At 40.8% G+C, this 27,004-nt stretch overlaps 1 protein-coding gene and 1 long non-coding RNA gene across 2 annotated transcripts; one reads left to right on the top strand and one right to left on the bottom strand.

Annotated features, from left to right (window-relative positions):
- Positions 1-1,699: 1,699 nt before the first annotated feature.
- Positions 1,700-6,940, top strand: LOC147102745 (uncharacterized). The gene is made up of 3 exons (XR_015073078.1): positions 1,700-1,836; positions 6,095-6,179; positions 6,855-6,940. It is a non-coding gene; the product is annotated as an uncharacterized LOC147102745 (long non-coding RNA).
- On the bottom strand, positions 2,061-26,784 carry LOC147102746 (urotensin-2 receptor-like). Its single transcript, XM_085963510.1, has 2 exons — positions 25,129-26,784; positions 2,061-11,568 (listed from the first exon to the last, which is right to left on the bottom strand). The coding sequence occupies exon 1, from the start codon at positions 26,236-26,238 to the stop codon at positions 25,129-25,131; it is 1,110 nt and encodes a 369-aa protein (XP_085819636.1). The 5' UTR covers positions 26,239-26,784; the 3' UTR covers positions 2,061-11,568.
- Between the last annotated feature and the right edge of the window lie 220 nt (positions 26,785-27,004).

Here is a 27,004-nt window from a genome sequence, read left to right on the forward strand (position 1 = left end):
GACTGAAATATATTTTCTATTTTTTTTTGCTATATTATGAAGAGGGATGAAGACCTTGTCCTCACCTTTCACCCCACCAGCCTTCACATTCAGCGGATCATCCTCCGCCATTTCCGCCACCTCCAGCATGATCCCACCACCAAACACATCTTCCCTCACCTCCCCTTTTAGAAGGGACTGCTCCCTCCGCGACACCCTGGTCCACTCCTCTATCACCCCCAGCACCCCTTCCCCTTCGCCTGGCACCTTCACGTGTAAGCGCAGGAGATGCAACACATGCCCTTTTACCTCCTCCCTTCCCACTGTCCAGGGCCCCAAACACTCCTTCCAGGTGAAACAGCAATTTACTTGTACTTCTTGCAATTTAGTATACTGTATTCGCTGCTCACGATGTGGTCTCCTCTACATTGGGGAGAGCAAATGCAGATTGGGTGACCGCTTTGCGGAACACCTCCATTCAGTCCATAAGGGTGACCCTGAGCTTCCGGTCACCTGTCACTTTAATTCACCGCTCCACTCCCACTCTGACCTCTCCATCCTTGACCTCTTCCAATGAAGCTCAGTGTAACCTCGAGGAACAGCACCTCATCTTTCGATTAGGCACTTTGCAGCCTTCTGGACTCATCGAGTTCAACAATTTCAGATCATAACCTCTGCCCCTATATTTTTTTTCATTTCTTTTTATCTCTCTCTCAAATGGCAGCTGTCTTTCATTCTGCCATTGCCATTTCATCTAGAGTCATCTTTTGTTTCTTAACTTGTCCCATTGCCATCTCCTTTTGCCTTGCACCATCATCCCTTTTGTCTCTTAATCTCTCCCACCTTCCATCCTATCACAGACCTTCCCTTTTGTTCTTTCCTCCCCTCCCCCTACACTTGCTTAAAAACCTGTTCCATCGCCAACTTTTTCCAGTTCTGACGAAGGGTCATCGACCTGAAATGTTAACTCTGTTTCTCTCTCTACAGATGCTGCCTGACCAGCATTTTCTGTTTTTATTTCAGAAATTTATTGAGTTGCCCCATTTTGATTGTCTTTGAAAGTTAAGAAAGTTTACTGTCCATTCTTTTAAGATCACAAAGAGAATTGACAAAATTGACCCAGGCAATTGTGTTGATGATAGAAAGTTCAAATATCAGGGCAGACACGAGTTAAAAATGAGGAAGTTAGGAGTAAGAAGGGAAATACAGAATTTCTTTTTACTCCAAGTGTTGTTAGAGTTGTGGAATATGTTGCCAGAGAAGGTGACTGAAGTGGTTGAGGAGACAACTGGATGTATTTCTGGAAAGAAAAAAATGATTTGAGGAAAATGCTAAAAAGGTGGTTAGGTTGGGTTGACCTCTGAAGAAAGAATGGGCTTGTTGAACCTAACGGCTTTTTCTGTACCTACTATGGAACCAGCTACATATCAGTTGACATTAGCAGGCTGAATGCTGTATGAATAGTACAGTACATGAGTGCTTTGATTGCAGTGCTATTTAAGTTGGTTTGGCGTCTGGGTGTCCAGAGGTCACGGATAAACCTCCTGTGTTGCTGTCATTATTTGTTGACTTTTTATAGTTGGTCTGCCCCAGCGACTGACTCACCACTTGACAAACTCGCCCAACAAATCGTGGTGCCAACAGTCAGCAAGGAATCTGCATGAGCGCTTGTTAAAAGGCTCAGCCACTCGATACGGGTGCATTGCTGGTTTGTGCTCTTCGGCTGCTGGCCTTTATTTATAGGCGAATTATAGGCTTTCCACAAGTGAATTATGACTTCTGGGAATATCGTTGTGCTAATGCTGGACTGCTTTTGTCTGCTTTGGAAAGAGTTGTATTGCAGTCATGGGTGATCTGGTAGGTTTGCCTTTGTGGCTGGAGGATATGTGTTGAAATCAGGGTTATCCAACAAGATGGCCAAAATCCTGCATAATTTTGTAACAACTATGTTTGAATAGTTGTTCAAAATATTATAGCAGATGATATGAATTGATGTAATAACGTTTAAAAGGTAATAATAACATTATGCTACCCCTTCTGCTACAGATAGTTAAGAAAAAAAACACAAAACAAAATTTGCATTAAATGAAGTGACATATTTATTAGAAATCTTTAATCATGTTTACAATAGGCTCTTGTAATGGAAAGAAAACTTCTGTTTGCTATTTGTGGTAAAATTATAGACATGTAATTTATATTTACTTTCAAAATTGTGATGCAAATAACAAAGAGATTTCCCTCTTACAACTGCATTTGAGACTGACCAAAGCTGACACATCTGGGCACAAGAAAAACCCTACATTATACAACACCGTTATTCCAATTTTACAATTCTCAAATAAAATTAGCCAATTCACGTGAAAATGACATAAAGCTTCAGGAAACCAACATTTCTTTCAATATTTTAAGAAGAACATAAACATTCATTCTGGGAGCTGAGCATTAAACTACCAGAATTATTCAGTTAAATGTCAGCTTGTGCACATATACGATAGCTCCTAACTGATGATACATAATAATGCTGCACACATTCAACTTAAAACGGCAACTGTGAATGGCTATTTCGCAACTACTTTTCTTGATGAACATAGGTGCACTTTTACTCATGAAAAATTCTAGATCTATGTTTAGCAAAATGTGTCATATTGCACAATACTGTTTTGTATACACACATTGCAAATGTGTCATCACGTGTTTTACATTAAATGCTTTCTTTAGCGTAAACATTAGAAAAAACTCAACTTTCCCATTTTCTTCATAAAAAAACATGAATTCATCACTAACATTCTCCAGATTGAGGTGGCATTCCTCATTCAACCTCTGTCTGCAACATTATGAGTAATATGGTTTCAGAATTCTTTCTTTTGCATTTTTCTTATTTGTTTGAAATGACCTCTTTAAAGTTATATCTAAAGTTTAAAGGGAAACGTGACTCTTTTTAAAAGATGATGCATTTCTACATTTTTAAGCTTGCAGTTATACTGCACTGTGTGTCTGAGTGTGAAATGAACCTGGCTACTCTGCCCGTTAGAAGAGAGCTGTTTACAGATATGTTTAAAGCTTCGCCCTACTGAGGGTTTATGTAATGTTAGGAGAGTACAGATGGGACCTTCTACTTTCTCATTACATTACAAAGGCTCTGTGCAGTGATTTTATAAAATGCTCTGGAGATCCAACCAGTTGCCTGAACATATTTTAATTCATGCATCGAAATGTATTGGGAGTTACACCATGGTGAGTCCAAGTGATGTGAAATGGTCTCCTGGAGGGGGTTTCAAACCATTTGGCTTCACTGCATCCTGGAATCAGATTAGGCCCAACTCCAGAGTTAGGCTGCTACTTCCACGTCAATGCATTCCCAATATCATTTCCCATCGACTCAGAAGTGCCTGTGTTACTTCAGCCTAAGCTTACTCAGAAATTCTTACAATACTATGGGCTATTGACCAAAATAAACTAAATTCACAACCAACAGTTCTTTCCTCTAGGTATCTTCTAAGCTAGTTTTACATAAGAACTAAGAAATGTCAAGGTTAAGAAAAGACCATTTGGCCCATCAAAATTTATTCCTATGTAACTAAAACTCTGTCATTATAATGTCCAACTGCATTTTGAATGCCCCTGCTTTTTTTGTCTTTACTGCCTGCCTATCAAAATTCTTCCAAACATTTATCATTCTTTGAGTAGAGAAGTTCTTCAGTTTTAAAATTACTTTTCACCCCTGAATTTATGTTCTCCAGACTTAATTTTACTGGTTCACTTTGAAATAATTTTGTAGATTTACTTTACCTACCATTTAATATTTATATATATATATATGTTGATGAGGTCCCTTCTTAACTGCCTTCTTTTTGAGAAGAGTATGAGCTTCTCTTAAGTTTTCTTCATAGCTCACCCCTTTTACACTTGGGATCAGCCTTGTTGCTTTTTTTGGGCCCGGGAGGGGGGTGGGGGGGGGAGAGGTGGGTGGAGGGGAGGTTCCATGGCGATTCTCTTGCCTGTCTGCCGTAACTTCGGAAACCCCAGAAAAACGCTAATGATAGGGTGAAGGGTGGGGCAGTACACAAGTATGTGGATGTGGCTGTAGGGCTGGTTAAGGTTACAGAGATAGGGAGGGAAGAGGCAATGTAGCCAATTAGACATAAGCATTGAGAAGGGGGGCACGGTGGCATAGTGGTTAGCACTGTTGCCTCACAGCGCCAGGGACCCGGGTTCAAATCCGGCCTCGGGCGACTGTCTGTGTGGAGTTTGCACATTCTCCCTGTGTCTGCGTGGGTTTCCTCCGGGTGCTCCGGTTTCCTCCCACAGTCCAAAGATGTGCGGGTTAGGTTGACTTGGCTATGATAAATTGACCCTTAGTGTTAGGGGATTAAATATGTGGGGTTACGGGGATAGGGTGGGATATGTGTCGGTGCAGGCTCGATGGGCCGAAATGGCCTCTATCTGCACTGTGGGGATTCTGTGTGATTCTGTGTCTGTGTGAAGTTTAAATTTGAAGTTTTGTGGGAGCCAATGTATGCCAACAACACTGGAGTGATGGGTGAGCGAGACTTGATGTGGGATAGGATGTGAGAAGCAGCGTTTTGGAAGAGTTAAAGTTTATGGAGGGTAGAGGATGGGAGACTGGCTCAGAGAGCCTTGGAATAGTAGTGCCTGGAGGTGACAAGAGCATAGACGAGGGTTTCAGCAGCATATGGGCAATGTTACAGAAGTGAAAGTAGGTGCTCTTTGTAATGAAGAGGATATGGGGTCAGAAGTTCAGCTTGGGGTCGAATAGGATGCTGAGGTTGCGAACAGTCTGGTTCAGTCTGAGACAGTGACCTGGAACGAGGATGGAATCAGAAGCGAGGGTACAAAGTTTCTGGTGGGGGCTGAAGACGCTGGCTTCAGTGCTTAAACTGGTGGAGATTGCAGCTCATCCAAGATTGAATATCAGACAAGCAGTCAGGCAACATGGAGGCAATAGAAGTGTCTTAAGAGCTTGCTTATTATCTAAATTATCCTGAACATAGAATGCTACCTCACACCTCTTCCAGAGCATCCTGTCTGATTACAAATTGAATTCACTCCTATAGTCTCAAGTTAGCTATGTTTCTGTAATCTTATAGTGCCATGTTCCCCTGCTGTTTCAAATGCTTCTATTCAAAATGGCATTTACTTGCTTTTCTTAAGTTTTTAGTCTCTTTGCATTTGTTTACTTTGCCTGGAATTACTTTCTGCTTCATGGTAATTTTTCTATCCTTTGGACCAGTCTCTCAAGCTCTCTTTATCTATAATTAAAGTATTTTTCTCCTTCCTCTTCATACTTATTTTTAATTAATCTATTTTTTCCCTCTATGTTAATATCTAGGGTCTCTTGCCTTACGCTGGTTAGATGCATCTCAACCTGGTTTATGCCCCCAAACAGTTGCATAATAAAGAAACATGGGGGATAGTTTTGACCTTCACCACCTGAGCAGTAACCCACGGAGCGGATCGCCCCTTGGTCATAGAAACCAGCTGAAATCAATGGAAATGCAAGTTGGGCGGGTTCTATAATGGGCAGGTCATCAGTTCCGGTGGTTTACGGCCCAAACAGTGAAGGTAAAAATTACCTCCATGAGCTTAAGAATATGCAATATATACAAGATAAGGAATTGTAGAAATTTTCAATGAGGATGAGTTTTTCTTTAAAAAAAATGTTTTTGATATTTTTACTTATTCTTGTAGACATTAGAATTATAACTTTATTAAAGTGCTTACTGAGTTCAAAATGCCTGCAGCAATATACCACAGTAATCCTGATATTAGAGGGTAACATATTTACTGATATGGATAAAGAAAAGTATGTCATTAAATAGAGTCGTAATATTAAAACATTTGTTTTGATTTTTTTCTTACTTTTAGGATATTTAAATGTCAAATGTAAATAAATATATATTGCACTTTCCAGCTTTGTGGTATATTTGCTCAAAATACGTGGGCGAGATTAACCCTTTTACTATCCTGTTTTAACTTTCAACACTAATTTCTCATTCAGTTATCTTAATGTTTTTCTTTTAAGCTCTTAACTACTATATCCTAATTTTGCCATAATATCTACCAAATGTTCTCTTTTTATGTGCTTTGTGTTCAGAAATGTGAGCAGTGCGCCAACATAAAGTGAACAGCAGATCAGAGAGGAAGGTCCAATGCTACCAGGAATGCATTTTTGTTGAAATGTAGGTGAAGGCATTAAACTGTGTCAGCTATGTCATGATCACTGCTATTTTCCATTAATAACCAAAGCTTCCAAATCAATAATAATAACAGCACAACAGTGAAAATCTATAAATATAAACAGCTGCTTTTGTTATTTGGCCTGAATTGATATTAAAGGTCTTTTTGCATAATGTATATTTTGGCTAGTGATTCCAATTTTGCTTCTCCTTGCGATAGCCATTCAGTTAATGCTATCACATTCTGGATAGCAACCATTAAAATCAAGCTGTAAAAATTCTATTTACCACATTTTTTATTATAAAACATCACATTGCATGAATAGAGTATGTTGCGGAATTATATTCAAATGTAAGCGCTGTTATTAACAGCCCATAAAAGCATTTTACACTAATTACATTAGACTATTGAGACAGCACATTTCAAGTCTTAACCTGTTTCTAACACAAAACTAATTCTATTAATTGAACAGCAGTTGCTCAAGGTAGGTAGTTTTTTTTAATTGTTCTGATTTTTACTGAAAGTAAATTTGACCTGAAAGCAAGTGTAAAAAAAAATTGATGTGTTGACAGCTGGTGTAGGCTTGTGAACTAGTTGCATATAAAAATGGTAATTAAAGTTGTAATAACCTTTAAATATAATTTAATTATTTCTGCTCTTTCTATCAATGCCTATAGAGCCTGTAGGTTGAAAAAAAAAACCCACATGGTTGAAAACACAATGGCCCTGAAATCGCAGTCGACAGCATAGCTAAGGAGTATGCCACCGAACACTGAAAGAAATCCGCACTTACCTGGTGCGAGGCCCCCTTCGAAAACTTGCGTTGTTTTGCTGCAGAGACATTCGCAGCATAGAGGCCCACGGATCCCAGAGGTGCACTGTGTGCATAAGCGTACCTGGGATCACATGGGGCGGTGCGCCCATCAGGAAACAGAAATCTCCGATGCCCATTCATAATTTTTTAATGCTTAATTTTAGCGGAGGCGATGCAAATATCCTGCTTGTGTGTCTAGGTTTCTTGTGTGCAAAAGTTTCGCTGCCGGGAAATTGCATTTCATTAACAGTTTGTTAAGTTGGTTCAAAGCATAAAAGCCTCAGGGAATAATCAGCGATGTCATCGGCATTTCAAACAGTTAACTGAAAATGTTATAGTCACTTGTTCTTTTCCTTTTTTGTCCTGTGGGTGTACCAGTTTTGTGAAATACATCACAGCTACTGCACAAGGGGCATCTTTTTCTGATAAAAAACATCCTTGTAATCTTGCTCTGAAATGAAAAGGACATCGGTGCTTGGTTTTCACCCTTTGCCTATTTGTCTCCATGCATTATGTTGGGATCAGTTGTAATAATTAGAAAAAGGAGATATTAGTTAGGTGGATATAGATATTTATTTTGAAGATAATTTTTAATTACATTTTTATCAAATAACTGGTGTATATTTCAAGGTGCTGCATATCCCCCCTCCCCTTACGCTGTGCAAACAGGCTCCTGTGCCTGTTTGCACCAGCCATAAAATTTTCCTGCATAATTGCTGGGCAATTATCCCAATTCTGCACCAGCAATGAGGATTTGACAGTCGCAGTCGATGATCTGTCAAATCGGAACTTGACAGTTCGTAAGCTCAGGATTTAGCGCATGAGAAATCTTGCGGTCAATTTCAAAGGCGGTATGATGGTGTACTCTGAGAGTACGCAATCATACCGACCACAAATTCTGCCCCAATACACTAATGCTTTTTATGGAAATTGAGGGCCTCTTACTGCCATGTAAATATTCAGCAAGCAGTAAAGATTTGCTCGTGGCAAAATCAGCTTACCGACTGGGATTCTGGTGTTCTATGAACTACATTTCCAAAACTGAATCCAATAATCAGCCTATAAGCAGATATAATTTTAAAAAGATGTTTTCAAGATGCAGTCATTACACAGAAAAAGTACAGGACATTGGTTAGGTCATACTTGGAGTACTTGTGGGCTTTGTAGAAAGAATATTTAGCGATGGAAAAGGTGTAACATAAATTCACCAGGACAATACCAAGCATCAAAGGACATAATTTTGCCAAGAGACTTAAAAGAAAAACTAGGCCTGTGTTCACCAGTTCAGAGAAAACTGAGGGAGATCTAATAGTATTATTAAAAAATATGAAAAGTCTTGTGAGAGTAAATCAGGAAAGATTATATTTCACTGGTCAGTGAATTGGTTACAGGAAAGTTTATTAGGATATGGAATGCTTTACCACAAGTGGTCATTGATGCTGTTTCAATCACAGCATTTAACACTAAATTATGTAAACACTTGGAATATATGAAATGGTGGAGAAACAGAGCAGAGAAATAGGCTAAGGGCAGAAATCTTGATGGTGGAGGTAGCACAAACATGGATACCAGAATGTTCATGTTTTTGTGATAATTTCTTGATAAATTTAAAGATGATATACTCTTAGGTTAAAAATAAATTAATATGCTCTTGTGCAGAAATCATACAAGATGCAATCATTGGTATTTCTTGACAGGAAAAGATACCAAGTATATTAATTGAGGATTAATGGGTGCGTTGAAAGTAGAACACATACATTGTTAACATTGTCAAGAATATTAAAGAAATACATGAATAAAATAAAGGATACAGCAAACAACCCAAACATAATGCTGGCAGAAATATTACTGGTTTGCGATGTTTTCATGTCTATAAAAAGTGGATCATTTTGTGATCATTATCCTACATTAACTATAAGTTTGCTTTCACCTTTCTGCCTCAGTGCAATAAGAATACTTTAAATGTGTGCAAGGCACTGACCTCATGTAGTGTTATTTCCCATATACATGTTAGTGTGCTTTGGGACATACAACATTTTATAAAGTGCAAACAAATACTTCTTGATTATCATTTTGCAAATAAGGTAATTTAACAATTACACCCTTGTGGGATTGTTGCTGTACGTTGTAGATTTGTTACAGGAATTAGGTTGATGTAAATTATACAGTTAATTTGTTTTTCCTCCTGCAAAGTCTGGGAAACAACATGTAAAGAGTTTCAACCCTCGAGAACATTCCTAAGTCTGATTTCTCTGTGGACTCAAAATAAATGACAGGGCTGTGTCATATACAATATTTATATTTGAGATTACATCGCTTTCAGATGGAGAAAACATTTAAAACAATTCTCCCAATCTTCAATTGTCTCGCTTTTTCTTTCTGACTCTAATTATCTCTGTTGTTTTCTCTGTTTGTCTTCTATTTTTTCTTTCTTTCTCACTTTCTATTTCTCTAGCTGTCACTGATCTCTCTCAGTATCTCTCTATTTGTCTCCCACTCTTCATTCTTTGTGTAACTCTTTCCTTGCATGTGACTCCTCAGTCTTCTGTTTCTTTTAACCAGTATCTCTGTATCGCTCTGACACATGTACCTTGATCACAGTACAACATTTCTAATGCTTACCTGACATGAATCAGTCATTCATGAAAGAAAGACTTATGAAATAATACTGAGCAGCCTACGGGTGGTGCTGTCCAGGGAGAGTATAAATACTCGGGCCCAGCTTGCGCGGGATATTCTTAATAGGAACTAGTGAAGGACACAACTAGACCTCCATGTTGTAAAACAGTTGATTAAAGCTTTGTTTAAAGCTTAGACCAAGTGCCTAGTAGTTTTCTTATGTCATTACCTTTTTAAAATCCAGAACATGTTGAAAAATGGTAACCAACATGTACTGGGTCAGAAGAAAAAGGCTGCCTGGCAGCCGTTGGAACGTGCATGGGTGAAAGAGAAAGTGGGTGATTGTGGGTTCGGGCTGAGTGAAAGTGGGGAAGCTAGGTCAGGAAAAAGTGGGAGCTCCTGGGAAGTACCGATGTCTGGGGATTGAGAGCATTCAAGTTGGGGCTGAGAATGCTCAGAGAGCAGATGAAATTTGTGAGCTCTGGAGGAGGGACTGATGTTTGGGACCTCATAGGAGGTTCAGGGTCTGAATCTGACATCACACAAGGAGGGAGTTGAAAGTCCTTTAAGGGTCCTGCAATCTGGGAATACTCAGGCAGTAAGTCCCAGAGCCTAGTTGAGCCCCAAGGGAGCACAGAGAGAGGCCACAACCCCTGGTGCTTGTGAGAGAAAACACCATCCCTGAGATTAGAGCGGGAAATGATGACTTCCAGGAGCAAAGTGAAACAGTCAGACGCCACTGGGAAAAGACACAGGCTGTGGATGTTGGGAAAGTTTTGGGGGGTAGGGGAGGAGTGGATGTACGATGTTTGTGAATGGGAAAATGGCACTGAGGCCAAAATGAAATATTGAAGGCCATTGACTTTGCACGTGTTTGTATCACCGAAAACCACTCTGAGAATGCTCAGGTTTTAAAATGAAAACATAGCCTTTGGCATAGAGCAGTACACAAGGCTATGGCCTCTGTTTGTTTAAGTTGTGTAATTCCTATGTGTTTATTATGTCGCAACTTGTCTCAGGATCCTTCTGCTATATTCGTGAAAATCTAGGCAGAGCATGCGCTGTGTAAGCTCCAATGACTTTCCCCAGTTCTACAGCGGCCTAAACAGTGGACCTTAAAGGGACCGCTTAGGTCGTGGAAAGAAAGTTATTTTTTTGTTTTTTATTTACCCTGATGTGGAGCCAGGAGAAGCAGGAGTGCTTTTCCCTGTTCCACAGCAAAACTGTAGGCCGCTGTCAGCCTGCGTTGGCCTCTCAGCATTGGCTTATCGCCCCTCTTCCTGTGGGCCGCCTTGGCCCACCACAATTGGGAAGGCCTTGATTGGCAAGCTGCATGGATGTGCCCGATTGGCAGCCCCCGCAGCTCGCCTTTAGTATTACAATGAAGCCCAAGGACCAATTTCTCACGATCCTCGGACATTCATCTGCGGGTGCAGGGATTGTTTCCTGTGCGTATTTGGTGCCCCAAAACTGGCCCAAACCAATTTTGATCCTAGTACGTTTCTCATATAGACAGAAAATTTATGTGAACATTATTCAATAATGGTGAAATTTGCTTTTTGCATTCATAACAGCCACTTAAATCTAATTCATTTCTTTTCCCCTTGGACTCGGAAAGCAGAATAATTTTTTGTAGATGAGCATACTTATGTAAAAGGGTTTAAATGAAGTAAGCTGCTCGATTCAAGGATTTCAAACAAGAAAAAAACCTGCCTGTAGACTCAAGAAATGGCAAATTTGCATGTCAAATATTTCTAGCCAGCATATTTTGTTCTATCTGATGCCACAAAAAATATTTCCATGTGTCATCCTCATGAGTGCACTTTGCTTCATCATAGGTGGTTGGACCTTCAGCGTCAGGAGGAAGGAAGCAGTGATCAAGTTTCAAACGGTGATATTGTAGCTCCTTAGAAATAGCAAATTTCCTTCTCACTGCAATAGATGGTGCATCATTTTCCCTGCAACACAATAACATTATTATAATAAATACAAAATGAACTAAGTCCATTGTCTCTGCATATGCGTTCTAATTCTCCTTCCTGATTAAATCTCTGCATAGTTGTCTCCTCTGTCAGTGCCATTGCTGCTAACATCACCATCTATTGTTGCCGAGGCTTGGATTAACTTCTTTACCCACAGAGTGGTTAGAATATGGAACTCGCTACCACAGGGAATAGTTGAGGTGAATAGCATAAATGCATTCAAGGGGAAGCTAGATAAGGGAGGGAGAAAGGAATGGAAGGAAATGTTGATGGTGTTAGATGAAGAGGGATAGGAGGGGGCTCGTGTGGAACATAAACACCGGCATGAACCTGTTGGGTCGAATGGCCTGTTTCTGTGCTGTAAATATTTTGTAATACTTTGTAATGACTGTAGTAGCTCTTTACTCAGTGGCCCTAACTGCCTACTCACAAAGAATATCTGCATATCAGGGAATGGTTCAAAATCAGGTGGAAAATTATCCAGAGTATCTGTTAAGCAGAAATTGAAGATCTTCAGATCCATACAATTGATAATTTTGAAAGCTGTTCTTAATGTAGCTGTGTTCTTGGTCTAATAATGACATCCTAAAGTTTCGTTATCCAATGAGAACATTCATATGCAGTTATGAGTGTTTGTGTTTGTGCATAAGGGAGAAGATACTTTGCCTGGTACTGGATTTTTAAGACCTTATCTCTGGAACATTCCTTGTCACACAATTCTCTGGAACACAGTCATGCAGATAATTTTGCTCCATTGATTTGAAGGATGTACTTACACCTTGTATTGTTCACCCCTGTGTTTGCTGACCTGCATTGACTCCTGGTCCGGCAAATGCCTCGATTTTAAAATTCTCATCCTTGTGTTCAAATCTCTCTTATTGTTACACTGCTCTGAGGTCTGCAGGCCTTCACCATGAGAGTATTTTTACCAACTCTGACTTAACCAACCAGCTCACTCATACGGCAAACCATTGATATACTAGTTGCGTGATTTGCCTCTTGCAGGAATATAAATTCATTCACTCCATTGTGATCATTTATTCCTCTTGGGAAGGAAGGGAGTGGAGAGAGTATGTCTAACACTTCTATATTGAGGGTGTTCATTGCCTGGTGGATGACTAAAACCACAGTCATTCATTAGCTTACTCCAGAAAATGTAATGCCCAGCAGGAATCTTTTGGGGTAACATTTGCCCCATGGGCTTTGGGCCTTGGTTGTTTTCCATATGCAGGCTTCACAATGTAACCTTATCATGTGCTCATTCCTCCATTTTGTTTTACCATCTTCACAAATAATCAGGAAATTTCTCATTCCAGATGGAGATGATTAAGATGCTTTTGATTTTCTATTACAATCAGATCCTCAATAATAATGCCAAAAATACAGATAATCATTAAACAGATTAGTTCCAGTGTAGAAATGTCTGTTTTACTGCCACAGTAATCTTAAGTACAGGGGGCTGCAGGATCTCCAGATTGCTTTATAAACATATTTAAGAGGTTTATGCTTGACAGTTCCCTCTTTTGGCTGGAGTAAGGGGTTGCTCATGAGTAATTACAGTGACATCTACAGCTGACCACTCAAAAGACATCCCCCTCAAATTTTGCAAACTTGCCCTATCCTTAAACTTTATTTGCTGCTACAAGCTTGTCCTCAAATCATGACTTTTGTTCAAAATTTAATGAGAAGGCACAATCTTTTGGATAAACTCAGATTAACTGTATGTGAGTACCATTTTTAACATTCACTTATGCGAGTGAATATGAGATAAATGAAGAGGGAGTATGCAAGAAAAGGAATATTTTTCCTGCAAGTGAAGGAACTTTTCTGAGTAATCTTCTTTACTACTCTCTCTAAACTCTCACCTGGAATGCATTCTAGATCAATTCCTGTTTCAAGGAAGTCCTATCTTACATGAATAGGAATCCTGCTTGATATAACAAGACCCCAACAAAGGAAACTCCTCAAATTTGATTGCCATTTCCTAGCTCTTTTCAGCGTAATTATATAATAGCAGTGGCAACTGTTCTTCTAATTCTAGCTTATGCGAAGTTTTTGAAATGTCTGTTGTTCGGTATAAGATGCACAAAAAAGTTTTCATAACTATGAATGGGAAAGGATTACCTTAGAAAAATGAATCCTAGCGGATTCAGAGTATTTCTGTGTATTTTCTTTACATTTTGCATCCACTATATTCAAAGGGGAGAAATAATTGCTGGTAGAATAGTTCCGTTTGTGTCAAAAACTTTTTATCAGTTCATCAATAAATCTGGCAATGATATTTAACTGAGATTTCCCAGACAGACATTGACTGTTGAGTTTCTGGTTTTCTCCATTGTAATAAAATGAAGTAAGAGTTCCAAGCTTATATTATATTTTATTGGAGGTGTTAAAAATAAATGGGTTAATGCCTGCACTACAATAATCAACACAGTGACAGCCTTGGCTCAGTGGCAATAAGGTGGCAGATGGAGTATAATGTGGGGAAATGGGAGGTTCTTCACTTTGGTAGGAAGAATAGAAAAAACAGAATATTTTTTAAATGGTGAGAAACTATTAAATGTTTGTGTTCAGAGAGATTTAGGTGACCTCGTACAGGAATCACAGAGAGTTAGCATGCAGGTACAGCAAGCAATTAGGAAGGCAAATGGCATGTTGGCCTTTATTGCTAGGGGGTTGGAGTACAAGAGTAAGGAAGTCTTACTACAATTGTACAGGGCTTTGGTGAGACCACACCTAGTGTACTGTGCACAGTTTTAGTCTCCTTATCTGAGAAAGGACATACATGCCTTAGAGGCAGTGCATTGAAGGTTCACTAGATTGATCCTTGGAATGACAGGGTTGTCCCATGAGGAGAGATTGAGTAGAGTGGGCCTATACTCTCTGGAATTTAGAAGAATGAGAGGTAATCTCATTGAAACATGTAAGATTTTGAGGGGGATTGACAGGGCAGATGCTGAGAGGTTGGTTCCCCTGGCTGGAGAGTCTAGAACTAGGGGGCATTGTCTCAGGATAAGGGGTAGGCCATTTAAGGCTAAGATGAGGAAGAATTTCTTCACTCAGAGGGTTGTGAATCTTTGGAATTCTCTACCCCAAAGGGCTGTGAATGCTGAGTCATTGAGCATATTCAAGGTTGAGATAGATAGATTTTTGGACTCTAGGGGAATCAAGGGCTATGGGAATCGGGCAGGAAATTGGTGTTGAGGTCGAAGATCAGCCATGATCTTATTGAATGGCAGAGCAGGCTCGAAGGGCCGTAACGCCTACTCCTGCTCCTAATTCTTATGTTCTTATCTTCTTATGTAGCATTCTCACCTCTGAATTAGAAGGTTGTGTGTTTAAGTTGCACTTTGATGCACATTATGTAGACTGATGCTTCAGTACAGTACTGAGGGAGTGTCAGAGGGGTCGTCTTACAGATGAGATGTTAAAACCAAGGCTGTGACAGCCTTCTTAGGTGGATGTAAAAGATTCTAGGGCATCAATCGAAGAAGAGTAGGGAAGTTCTCTTGGTGTCCTGACCAACACTTACCCCTTAACCAACATCACTAAAACAAATTATCTGGCCACTTATCTCATTGCTGTTTGTGGGACCTTGCTGTGTACAAATTAGCTTCTGTGTTTCCCTACATTACAACAGAGCCTACACTTCAAAAAAAAATCATTGGCTGTGAGGCACTTTGGGATGTCCTGAGGACGTGAAAGGTGCTATATAAATGCAAGTTTTTTTTTCTTAAAAGAATGTCATAGAACATATAAACATTCATCTAATATTGTCAATGTTAATTTCTAGGCTTTACTGCATTTAGATCACTAATAGCAAGGACCTCATTTTAATATGATACAATGTAAGTAAAACTCAATGTACAAATTAATGTACTTAAAAACAATTAATTTAATCATACCAAACTCCCACAAAGACTTTACTAAATAAACAATCAAGATTTTTTTTTTTTTTTTTTAAATTACAACTTTTAAGCAACTATGTCCTCGATGACACAAATTAGTCTACCTAAATAACCTTGACTAATAGGAGGCCAATTGATATCTCAATAGAATTATTATTCTGGTCTAATGCCTTAAATTTTGTTTAGATGTTGTGAAGATGACATATTCTCTTAGAAACCTATGAATGGCAAAATGTGATAGTTGAAAATATCTCCTTTTTAGATAATTGCACTGATTTTATTATTTCTCCTGGATATGTACTGGCTTGGTCTAGACCATAAGCTTTCTAATCTTTTATATATAGTCAAAATAGATTGATCAGCAGTAGTGTTCACACGTTTTCACATGGCTATCCTCAAACAATTTTGCACAAGGCCATTGCCCAAATTGTTAATGATGCTTGTCGATGATGATTTTGATCACTGGGCTCATCATTATTCGTTCTCAGTCTGTGGGATCCATTGTTCTGGTGGGGTATTGCAGAGGGTGTGAAAGATCTTCCCAGTCAAGGAAAAAGTATTGGCTGTGGTTTCCTCTGCTAATTGCTGTTTGGTAAACCCTGCTGCAAAGTGTAGACTCAACTGTTAAGACTCCATGACTGAAAAGTCCAACAGCAGTGCTGTTCTCAGGCTGAGATGACTGGCCTCCAACAACCACAACCATCTTCCTTTGTGCCAGGTATGACTCCAGCCACTGGAGAGTTTTCCCCTTATCCCCCATAGGTTTGTTTTACTCAGACTCATTGGTGTTACACTCGGTCAAATGCTGCCTTGATGTCAAGGGCAGTCACTCTCACCTCACCTCTGGAATTCAGCTCTTGTGTCCATGTTTGAACAAGGCTGGAATGAGGTCTGGAGCTGAGTGGCCCTGGTGGAACCCAAACTGAGCATCGGTGTGCAGGTTATTGGTGAATAGGTGTCACTGATAGCACTGTTGATGACTCCTTCCATCACTGATGGGACAGTAATTGCCCAGGTTGGATTTGTCCTGCTTTTTGTGGATAGGGTTTTTTTCACACTGCCAGGTAGAGGCCTGTGTTGTTAATTACTGGAACAGTTTAGCTAGGGGCGCAGCTCATTGTTCAGCACTACAGTCGGGATTGTTTTGGGACCCATAGCCTTTGCTGATGAATTCCATTAAGCTGAAGATCATACGAGTATCAGCAAATGTTTCCTGAACCAGCCGTAACTTAAAAGTCCAATTTGCTGGCTCTCATCGCTCATTGGTTTAGTGCATAAATGCATTGTGCATGTATATAGACACTGGAAACAGATAGGTTTGGGCGCAAACTATTACAGATCACTTTAGTAAAAGTGCCCTTAAAATCTAAACCCTCTGCCCTCGTACCCCTAGTTACCACTCATCTACCATGCTTGAGCAGCTTGCTAACACTCACTCTTCAGGTTAGCATGTAAACAATAGGCACTTTGGCAATGCAGGGCTCATCCCACTCCAGCCTTTATTGCCACTTTAGAGAGTTACTGCATGGCACATCAGAGGTGCCTTTCTATTTGGCCCAAAATTTGCGATCGGAGTCTTCCCGCGGGTGGATGCCTCTGACCTGTAAAACATCTACAAATTTACCTGATGGCCCGGGAGGTACGGAAGCTTGCGATCCTGGGCCTCTCCGGGTACAAGCGGGCAGAGGCCCACGTATCCCTGGGGCGCAGGCGGTTCGCAAGCGCCCCTGGAATCACGCAGGCCGGCCCAACCGATAAAAGAAGGGGATCCCCATTCATACTTATGGGAGTTCCGCACATACGGAAAACCCTATAAAGTATGAATGGGGATCACTTAAAAAATACACGAACACATGAAATACATTTTTTAAACTACATATTTAAAGTTAATTAAAATGCCATGTAATTAAATATTCCAAACAAAAATTTAATTTTTTGAAAAATAAAATTCTGGAGGAAAAATTGGGTTAGTTTGCACCTCTCGTTAGGGGCGCTAACGGGGCGCAAATCTCCTAGCACCCGGGCATGGTGCCGCTAACGCCGCCCGCGAAATTCAGCAGGAGGTTAGCGGCGGCGGTAACCGGTAGCGCCCCGCGCCGCTGCGCCACCGGCAATGACGTCATCACCGCACGCAGCACCCCGCTTGCGCCCCGGCCGCAAACTTCCCTTGTGACCCCTGACCTATCGCCGGACGATATGTCCGACAGGGTCAAGGGTGTTTTGCAGCGGCAGCAGCGCTACTTAAAGGGCAGGTGTCGGCGGCCATTTTTATTTTGGCCAACTGCCAGCACTTCACTTTTTTATGTGGGGTGCCAGCCGCGATCGCTCAGCCCAGCACTCCTCTTGAGTGCTGGGCTGCTTACACAGCACCTTGCTCCCTGGTGGTTCAGCAGGGCCCCGGTGTGCGCAGCGCTAGACTCCTCCCCTTTAATCAGGGGAAGAGGCCTGTAATGACGCAGCCAAGTACCGCCACACGTGGTGCTGCTGCATGTATCGCTGTGAAATTCAATAGTAGCGACCCAAGTAGGAGGTGGAGTGCTTTCCAGTAGCACCCCACTTCCTGCTTGGGGTGGTACTGATGAATATACGGTGGAGGGGTACTAACATTTTCGGGGTGCTAAAATGGGCGCCACCCAATTTTTCCCCCTATATGTTTTAACGGAGCTAAACTTACCTTATTGGACAGGATTTTTAATATATAAATGAGTGATAAAATGTTATTTTTCTATTTTTTAAAACTCTTATGCTGGTAAAAGCAGGTCTTACGCCTACTCTTACCAGGCTTAACAATTTCTCAGGCATTCAGCGAGTGGAATAGCCCAACTCTCCACCCGCGGAGGCCCTTCTATCAGGGATGCGGGAAGATTCTTGACAGATCGCAAGTTCCGGGTTTTAGCACGTGCGCTGTGAATGTCTAAGCCCGGAACTTGCGCGGCCCCTACGGGCGCGTGCGCACTTTGTACGCACCTGTAGGGGTCGCAAAATACGGCCCATAAGCTGCATTTACAAAATCAGAGACCATTTATTCTACATGACAATTTCTTTAAAATGAAACCCTTGTGTTTTGATTTAGTATTTCTATCACTTCAGAAATATACATTTCAGATTTTTTTAAGTTCATATAAGTGTTCTTTATTTTAAAATTTGTATGTGTTACATTTATCATTTAATTATGTGTAGATGTCACATGATAAAATGTTAGGGAATTTCTGTATTCACAGTATTGTGATTAATTCATAGGAGAACTGATGTTGCAAATGAACAGAATCTACCAAAATTCTTCATAAAAAATGTACATTGACTCTGATTCTAATCCTTATTTGTACATTCATCCATTTTAAATAGTTAACATTTCTGTCCTAATGTTAGTTTAACTATTTAATTTTATTGCATATGGTTAGACAGACCATAAGCAGCATTTTCCAGAAACTGATAGTACATGAGGTTGAATTTTGATAACAATTAAAAAAAAAAGCAACCATACATGAAATTAATTTACACAGTCTCAATCCAGTTCTGAGTGGGTGTGAGCCCTTAGCAGATGACTAATTCAGGAATAATTGTCATTAAATTGGTAAACTCACTCACAGAATGGCCAGTGTGGGAAGTGAAAAAATGGCCATGAATTTCCTCGCTATTTTCAGCACTTACACTGTTATAACACCATTATCATATTTAAAACATCACGGAAACTTACATTTAATGCATTGCTGCTTATTGTGCTAGATGCGAGTTGCCTCCATTTTTGTGGTGGCTTTTGCGATCCACAGCCCAAGCTGCCCTGGTCTCATTTGCATAGGAGCACCACTCACCTGGTGGAATTTCCTGCTTTTACACCACTGCTTGAGCTTTGGGAAAATTAGGCCCATATAAAATAGGCATAGCTGCTCCCCCAATTACCTGATTCAAGTGGAAGGGAGGGGTTTGGAGCTTTGAAGAGTCCCCAGATATTTTATCAAACTGCTTTTTCAGAGTTTCGTTCACTGATACTGGCACTTGATCCATCCCCCACAGTGCTACAGTCTCACCGCAGCCCTATATTTTTGGACCTCCCACCCCCCCTCTCCGGCCACCCCCCCCCCCCCCCCCCCGGGCCCCTAACATACTTAAAATGACCCCAGAGAAGGTTTGGCATTCCCCATACCTTTCATTACCATCCTTATGAGGAAGAGAAGGAACAGCAGCGCATGGAGGCAAAAAGTGTAAGGCAACATGGCAGAAGACACCAGATATTACCCTCCACAGCGTGTCTATAGGCAACAAAGGTCCTTTGTGGACCTCTCAGAGGAGCTTTGCATTCGAAGGAGGCGACTGTCCAAGGCTGCCATTGCATGTCTGTGCGATCTTCTTTGCAAAGAACTTGAGTCTTGCTCCACAGCCAAAACAGCTCTGCCTGTCGCTATGAAAGTGATCACTGCCCTGATTTTTGTTGGCCCTGGATCCTCTCAAGGTGCCACAAGGTATCTGCACCACAGGGCCCAGGAATCAGTCCCTCCTGTCCTCCGCTTCTTCCAGGAGGACTTGCAGTGAAAAACTCGCAGTCCTTTGACAAGATGCTGTCCTGTCATGCTGCGCCATGACTGCTCATGGCTCTGGCAAGAGGCACTTCAAATGAAGGTGGGAAATGCCCTGAGTGGTTAAAATACAAAGGGGTCAAGGAAAGAATATCTGTTGCCTTGCCCTGCTGTACCTCAGTGCTCTCACAATGACTGCAGTCTTTACAGAGGCTGCACCACTTCTGAACTGAAGTTTCCTAAGATCGAAGATGCTCGCTGCGATTTTAGAATGCAATTACACCAGAGCTTACACTGCTTCATATGCAAATTACCTTACCCAGGATCTCCATATGCTGGTGAATGGCGTAGCTTTCTGGCGCCACACCAAGGAATTGACAGCAAGGAAATTCAGGGCCAATTGTCACATTGGTGTAATAAGGAGTGCTCGTCTGTGGTTGAGGTTGAGTCACCTAGTTGGGTCAGACCATTACTCATTTCATGTACAATATTAATTTTTTATATGTACTATATGGAAAGACTTGCTTAAAGGTCTATCTAACCATATGAAGGAAACACAAAGTAGTTAAATTAGCAACATAAGGACAGATATATTAACTGGATGAATGCAACATAGGTACTGGAGTAGGCCATTCAGCCCCTCGTGACTGTTCCACTATTCAAATTAGATCATGGCTGATCTGTAGCTTAACTCCATCTACCTGCCTTGGTTCCGTAACCCTTAATACCCTTGCCAAACAAAAATCTATCAATCTCAGTTTTGCAATTTTCAATTGACCTAGCCTCAAAAGCTTTTTGAGGAGAGAGTTTCAGATTTCCACTACCCTTTGTGTGAAGAGATGCTTTCTGACATCACCCCTAAATAGCTTAGCTCTAATTTTAAGGTTATGCCCCCTTGCTTTGGACTCTCACACCAGAAGAAGTAGTTTTTCTCTACCAACTCCTTTGATCAACTTAAACACCTCAATTAGATCACCCCTTAAATCTCCATATTCCAGGGAATATAAGCCTACTCTATGCAACCTGTCCTCATAATGTAACCCTTTTAGCCACGGTATCAGTCTGGTGAATCTGCACCCCCTCCAAGACCAATACATCCTTCCTGAGGTGCGGTGCCCAGAACGGAATGCAGCACTCCAGGTGGGGTCAAACCAGAGCTCTGTACAGCTGAAACATAACTTCCAGCCCTTTTGAGATAAAGAACAACATTCCGTTAGCCTTTCAAGTTATTTTTTGTATCTGTCCACTAGTGATTTCTAAACTTGGACCCCTAAATCTCTCTGCTCATCCACAACTCCTATCTTCTCGCCATTTAGAAAATACTCAGATCTATCTTAGGTCCAAAGTGGATGACCTCACACTTTCCCACATTGAGCTCCATCTGCCACAGTTTTGCCCATTCATTAATCTAGCGATGTCCCTTTGCAACTTTCTGCTCCCATCTACATTATTTACTGTGCCATCTAGCTTACTGTTTTCAGCAAACTTAGATTAAACGGCTCTCTATTCCTTCATCCAAGACATTTATAAATATAATGAAAGGCTGAGGCCCGAGTACAGATTTCTGGGTACACCACTAGTCACATCCTGCCAATTTGAGTACACACCCATTACCTCTACACTCTATGTCCTTCTCCTAACCAATTCTCTATCACAAACCTTCATAAAAATAAAGAATGAAAAATGACCACACATCTTATTCACTTTTACTTAATTTTCTCAATCAAAGATGATATTAAAATACATGAAGTCAGCTGCCTAATACTTTTCCTCAATTTTTTCCAACTTTAAGGCAAAAATTTCTAAAAGAACATGTTTATAACATAGTTAGAAATATTCAAGAGAAGAAATCATCACAAATATATTTTTAGGATGTTGCAACACCTGACGACCAAATGAATTCTTCTGTCTTTGAAGTGGAATTTGTTAACGCACAATGTAAACATTCTAGATATTAGGTTGGAATGTGAAAATTTGGTTTTTAACAGTTTGAAATATGACTTTGCCAGCTTGTTACAAAAGTACTTTTGGCTTTTTAACTGGATGGTTACTAACTGATGTAATCAACTAAATGGATTTTCAATGAGTCACTTTTCCATAAGATCTATCACAACAAGAGTTACCACTTCAACCATAGCCTTATAGACACGAATGTACGGTAACTGAGTATTAAAATTCTCTTTTTATTCCATAGCATTCCAAAGCTTTTACCGGAGTTTTGAGGGTCATATTCCACTATTCCATTTGTTTTTAATTACAGCCCCATTATCATGACTGAACAAGTAAAATACCATTTTTATTACGAGATTTTCGAATTTTCACCAGTTCTTGGAGTCAAATTCTGTGATCTCATTTATTTTTCCATGGAAATCAGAAGTCAGGTTGCTTTGTATTTTTCGGCTAATGTCTATTAGCATTTTACCATAAGGGGCGGGGGGGGGGGGGTAATAAACTACAGGTTGACTCGGGAATTAACACAAGCTTTACAAGCTCAGAATGAAAGTAGCAGAAGGAATGACGTTATTACAGAATGGCTGGCATCCTTTTCATTTCAAATTCGATATCCTATTTAACAATCAGTTTGGAGCGGCAATAGGTAAAAGTCACCAATTAAAGTGTGATTCTAAAGAAGGAAAAGAAGCTAATCTGTAGGGTAATAGGGAAGCTGCGATAAATGTAGCCGCTGAAAGATTTCCAATTATATAACCTAAGTGACTATTCTACATTGACTAATGGTTTTGCTCAGACAGCGTGTTGTGTGCTTCATTGAATATATGAAAAGCAGCTCTGAGAATGGATTTCTACAAGTCCTTATAGTTTTTCCAGTAGCTTGCTGTTATTTGTCATTCGTTTATTTAATTTTAGTCTATAATTTAGAAAATCTTATGTCTGATTCATGAAATGGACTGCAGTACCATTATTTTTTTTTTACACACAAAATATACTTATTTCAAATTCCTGAATCATTACTTCTTCTAGCTGGTTCAAATGTTAAATTTAATGTTAAATATAAGTTTAAGCTAAAACATTCTAAAATTCACAATGATTGCAAGTCAGCTTTACTTTCTGAAACATGTAACGTGAGCATGGAATTTCTCTTGCTTTGTAAAATCAACAGAAGTTGTTATAATTATTTACTGCTGAATAGAAAGATATTCTCAATGATGTCGTTTTATAGAACATCTGCCAATATTCTGGTTGAGCTACTTAATACCTTTGGGATACTTATATATCTATGGAATTATATATATAATTACAATTTAATTCCAGACAGGCTAATCTTTAGGCATTCTTCGAATTTGTTCAGCCGAGTTTAGTTTAATAAATGATTGTCAAACCTAGCTGGAAAGTTATAACTTATGGATCTGCTGTTTCTTTCCTTTTACTGCTCACTGGATATAGTGGAAAAGATACTAAAACTCATCATATCTTGCTGCTCAATAACAAATGAAGGAATAATATCTATACCTAAATGGCATTAAATCATAAGTGTGAGAATATGTCAAAGGTGAGACATTTAATATGGACCAGAGGCAAAGCAAGAATCCCAAAGCAAAGTTGCTTGAAAATTACAGTTTTGATGTAGATAGTTGCAATATTACAGGTGGCGATTGGATTTTTTTTTGAAAGATATAGTTGCAAGTTGAACATGTATGCTATTATAATGCAAAATTAAAGTGGGAAAGTGGCAGGGCTTACTAAATTGAAATTATACATCTTTTCATTCAGTCAAGGATATTTGAACATTAATGAAACAAAATGATAAATATAATTTTGGATTAGCATAAATAAATGTGTAACAGCAAGTCTACTGATTTGTATGTTTTACCTTGGTAATTACAGTACTTTAATGATGTGCTAAAGCAATACCAACAATCTATTGGCACTAACAGACTTCACTAATTTTTCTAGGAAGCAAAATTATCATTAGTAAACAGCAAGGTCACTACATGGAAAAATAATTGGTTCATTTAACTCCGATGATATTTACTTGGTTGGGATCTGCTCCAGTTGAAGTGTTTAAACTTTTTGTAACCTTCCCAATTTTTTTTGTCCATATGGTGTTTAATGGAATCAATTTACTGCAGCACATATTTTCAGGAAGCTCAAAGAGAATCTGGATTTGGTAAATGTGGGGACACGGCAGTCCTTTAATAAAGAACTTGACAAACTTCTGATGGAGAAAATCATTGAGGTATGTTTGGGTGTGTGAGGTAGTTAAGTTTGCCTGATGATGGATCAGTGGAAACCATAGTCTCTTGGAGCAGGCTTGGTTGCCATAAGGAATTTCCCGGAGTTTCCTTTCCTGAAATTGGCTACAATTTTTCTTCCCTCTGTTTCTTGCCTCCTCCAGGAGCTGGCATAACTCGGTCTTGGTAAGGGAGGTGTATAGAGTTACATTATCGATTGGACGGGGTGATGATTGGGTCTCGACTTTTTCATATGTTGGTTTCCTGATTTTGTAAACGTGGCAATACTGAATGATTACTATCTTTAAATAGAGTTGCTCATGTGGAATATAATCTGAATAATTTTCGTTTATCCAAAATATAATTTTCTTAACAGTTTATAGTATCTCGCAATGGAATTGAACTCAAATATCCTAAAATACTGATAACAAAAGATTGACTGTTCAAGACACAAACGTAAACAACATTTTTCTGCATAACATGATTCTATGCTGTGTGCTAGAAACAGAGGGACATATTCCGATATTTTAATTCGAATACTACAATTCTTACAGCAAAAATACTTCAGCTCAGCAGCTGCCCTAATACAGTCCGACAGGCTAGAAATTATGGGCAACGATATGAATTCTTAACGAGCCCGTACCAAATTCATCTCTGCGCTATTGTAACTGAGGCTAACTTTAAAGGAACAGACTCCTTCCATTAAAATAGCGGAGAGGAATTTGACACTAGCACGTTAAGTGTACGATTAAGTGGCCCACCTTAATTGATGCTCCTGTGTGATAGACGAGCTTTGAACGGCAAATTGTCAAATAAATGGTAATTCGACCAGGAGAGCGACCGTCTGAAGGGTAAGATAGAGAGTGAACGGGACGGGCGGGCGGGGGTTAACGCTGAGATCTGAGCCCCGGGCGTGCTCCTTACCTAGATGCTGTTGTTGTTGGAGCCGGAGATCTGGCTGAGAGTCATGGACTCGGTGTACTGCTGGCTGCTGGAGGACAGGGAGTGGCGACACGAGCGCTGGAAGCGGTGGCTTCTGCCGTGGAAGGAGCCGCTATTGCCGAAGCCCCGGTGCTGATTGCCCAGGTACTCCTTGTAGTTCTTGGTGAGCAGGGTGTAGAGGAACGGGTTGATGCAGCTGTTGCTGTAGGTCAGGCAGGTCATCAGGTAGTTGATGTGACCCCGCGTCCTCTGGGACAGCGGCAGGGGCGACTGATAGTGCTCAATCATCTGCCACACCCAGAAGGGCAGGAAACAAGCCCAGAAGACCAGGACGATGGCGAAGATCATGTAGAGGACTTTCTGGTTAGGCGAGCGCTTGGTTTGCTTAGCGTTAAAAGTAGTCACCTGGGAGATCCAGTAGGTCCGGGCTAACCTAATGTACAAATACCCAATGATTAGCCCAGGCGCTAAAATACTGGTGGTGAAGAGTACGGTCATGTAGATTCTAAAGACGTGAAGGCTCCAGGTGGGAGCGCAAATGCTTTTGCCTCGGATCTGTATTAATTTAATGATGATAATCATGGGCAGTGCGAGCAGCAAGGAGGCGAGCCAGATCACCACAGCAATGGCCTTCCTGTAACTTTTGGACCTCTTGACAGTGTCCAGGGGTTTGACCACGGCCAGATAGCGCTCGGTGCTCATCACGGTCAGCGTGAAGATGCTGGCGTGCATGGTGAGAAAGTCAACGCTGAAGAGCACCCGGCAGCCAATGTCCCCGAAGTACCAGCCCTTGACGAAGTAGGTGCAGACGATGAAAGGGATGGTGGAGAGGTAGAGCAGGTCAGCCAGCGCCAGGTTGATGATATAGATGTACATGGAGGCGGCGGATCTCATGGAGTGGCACATCACCACCAGAGTGTAGATATTTCCCGTCACTCCGACGATGAACATGAGAGATAGGATGGTCCCGATGGAGCAGGTCACCACCAGCTCCTCCACCAAGCCTGCTGTCGAGGGCAGGCGGTCAGTGGTTGAGAGGTTGGTGGAGGTGGTGCTGAGGTTCCACTCTGGGAGGCCAGCCTCACTGGCCATCTCTCCGAATCGGTGAGAGGGAGAAGCCGAACAGCCCCAACCGCAAAAAAAAGCTCCACTTATAATTTAATCTCACCAATTAAAAAAAAATCTTTATCTCAGCAATTAAAACAAAATCTTTAAAGTGCTTTTAAGTTTCTTCTCTAGACAAAAACTTTTTTTTTCCTCTGGGAAAGGTCCATCTAGGTTAACTTACAGCCAGACACGCTGCACACCTCCCTGGTGGAGCTGACAAGCCATGTGCGGGACTTGAGTTGAGTGGCGGAGTCTTGCAGATGGTTTTTCTGGTTTAGTTGAAGGGCCACCGATCAGTGAGTCCTCCTCAGTGCATGGCCAAGACCTGAGAGAGCAGCATTAGTTTGCTCATTGGGAACAAGCAGTGCGCACAGGTCCGGGTTCCCGCAGTCTGGGTGATGCGGTGCCTGTGATGCGTGTCCCCTCCGCCCGGCCCAGCGCTATTTATGCCGCCGATGACGCGGGCTTTCGTTTCCCCTTGTTTTGAAACGCCGACACTCGGAGAGCCGTGCCTTTCATTTGTTGCTCTCATCGCTGTTTCTGGTCAATAATAATTGGTAAGCTGATGCCGCGTGTGGGTGCAGCTCACTGCTGCCGCTCATTTTAATCCAGGCGAGTGTGCTTAATAACGAGAGCCCATGTGTGGAATGAAGGATACTGAATGGGAATTCCAGAAAGGAAACTCGGCGATTCTTCCACATCACACAACGCTGTTAATAAATTTCAAATATATCGTTTCATCTTTTACATC

Source organism: Somniosus microcephalus, chromosome 21 (assembly GCF_052327205.1).
Source record: "Somniosus microcephalus isolate GS21.2 chromosome 21, FLI_Smic_1.0, whole genome shotgun sequence".
Lineage (NCBI taxonomy): Eukaryota > Metazoa > Chordata > Chondrichthyes > Squaliformes > Somniosidae > Somniosus > Somniosus microcephalus.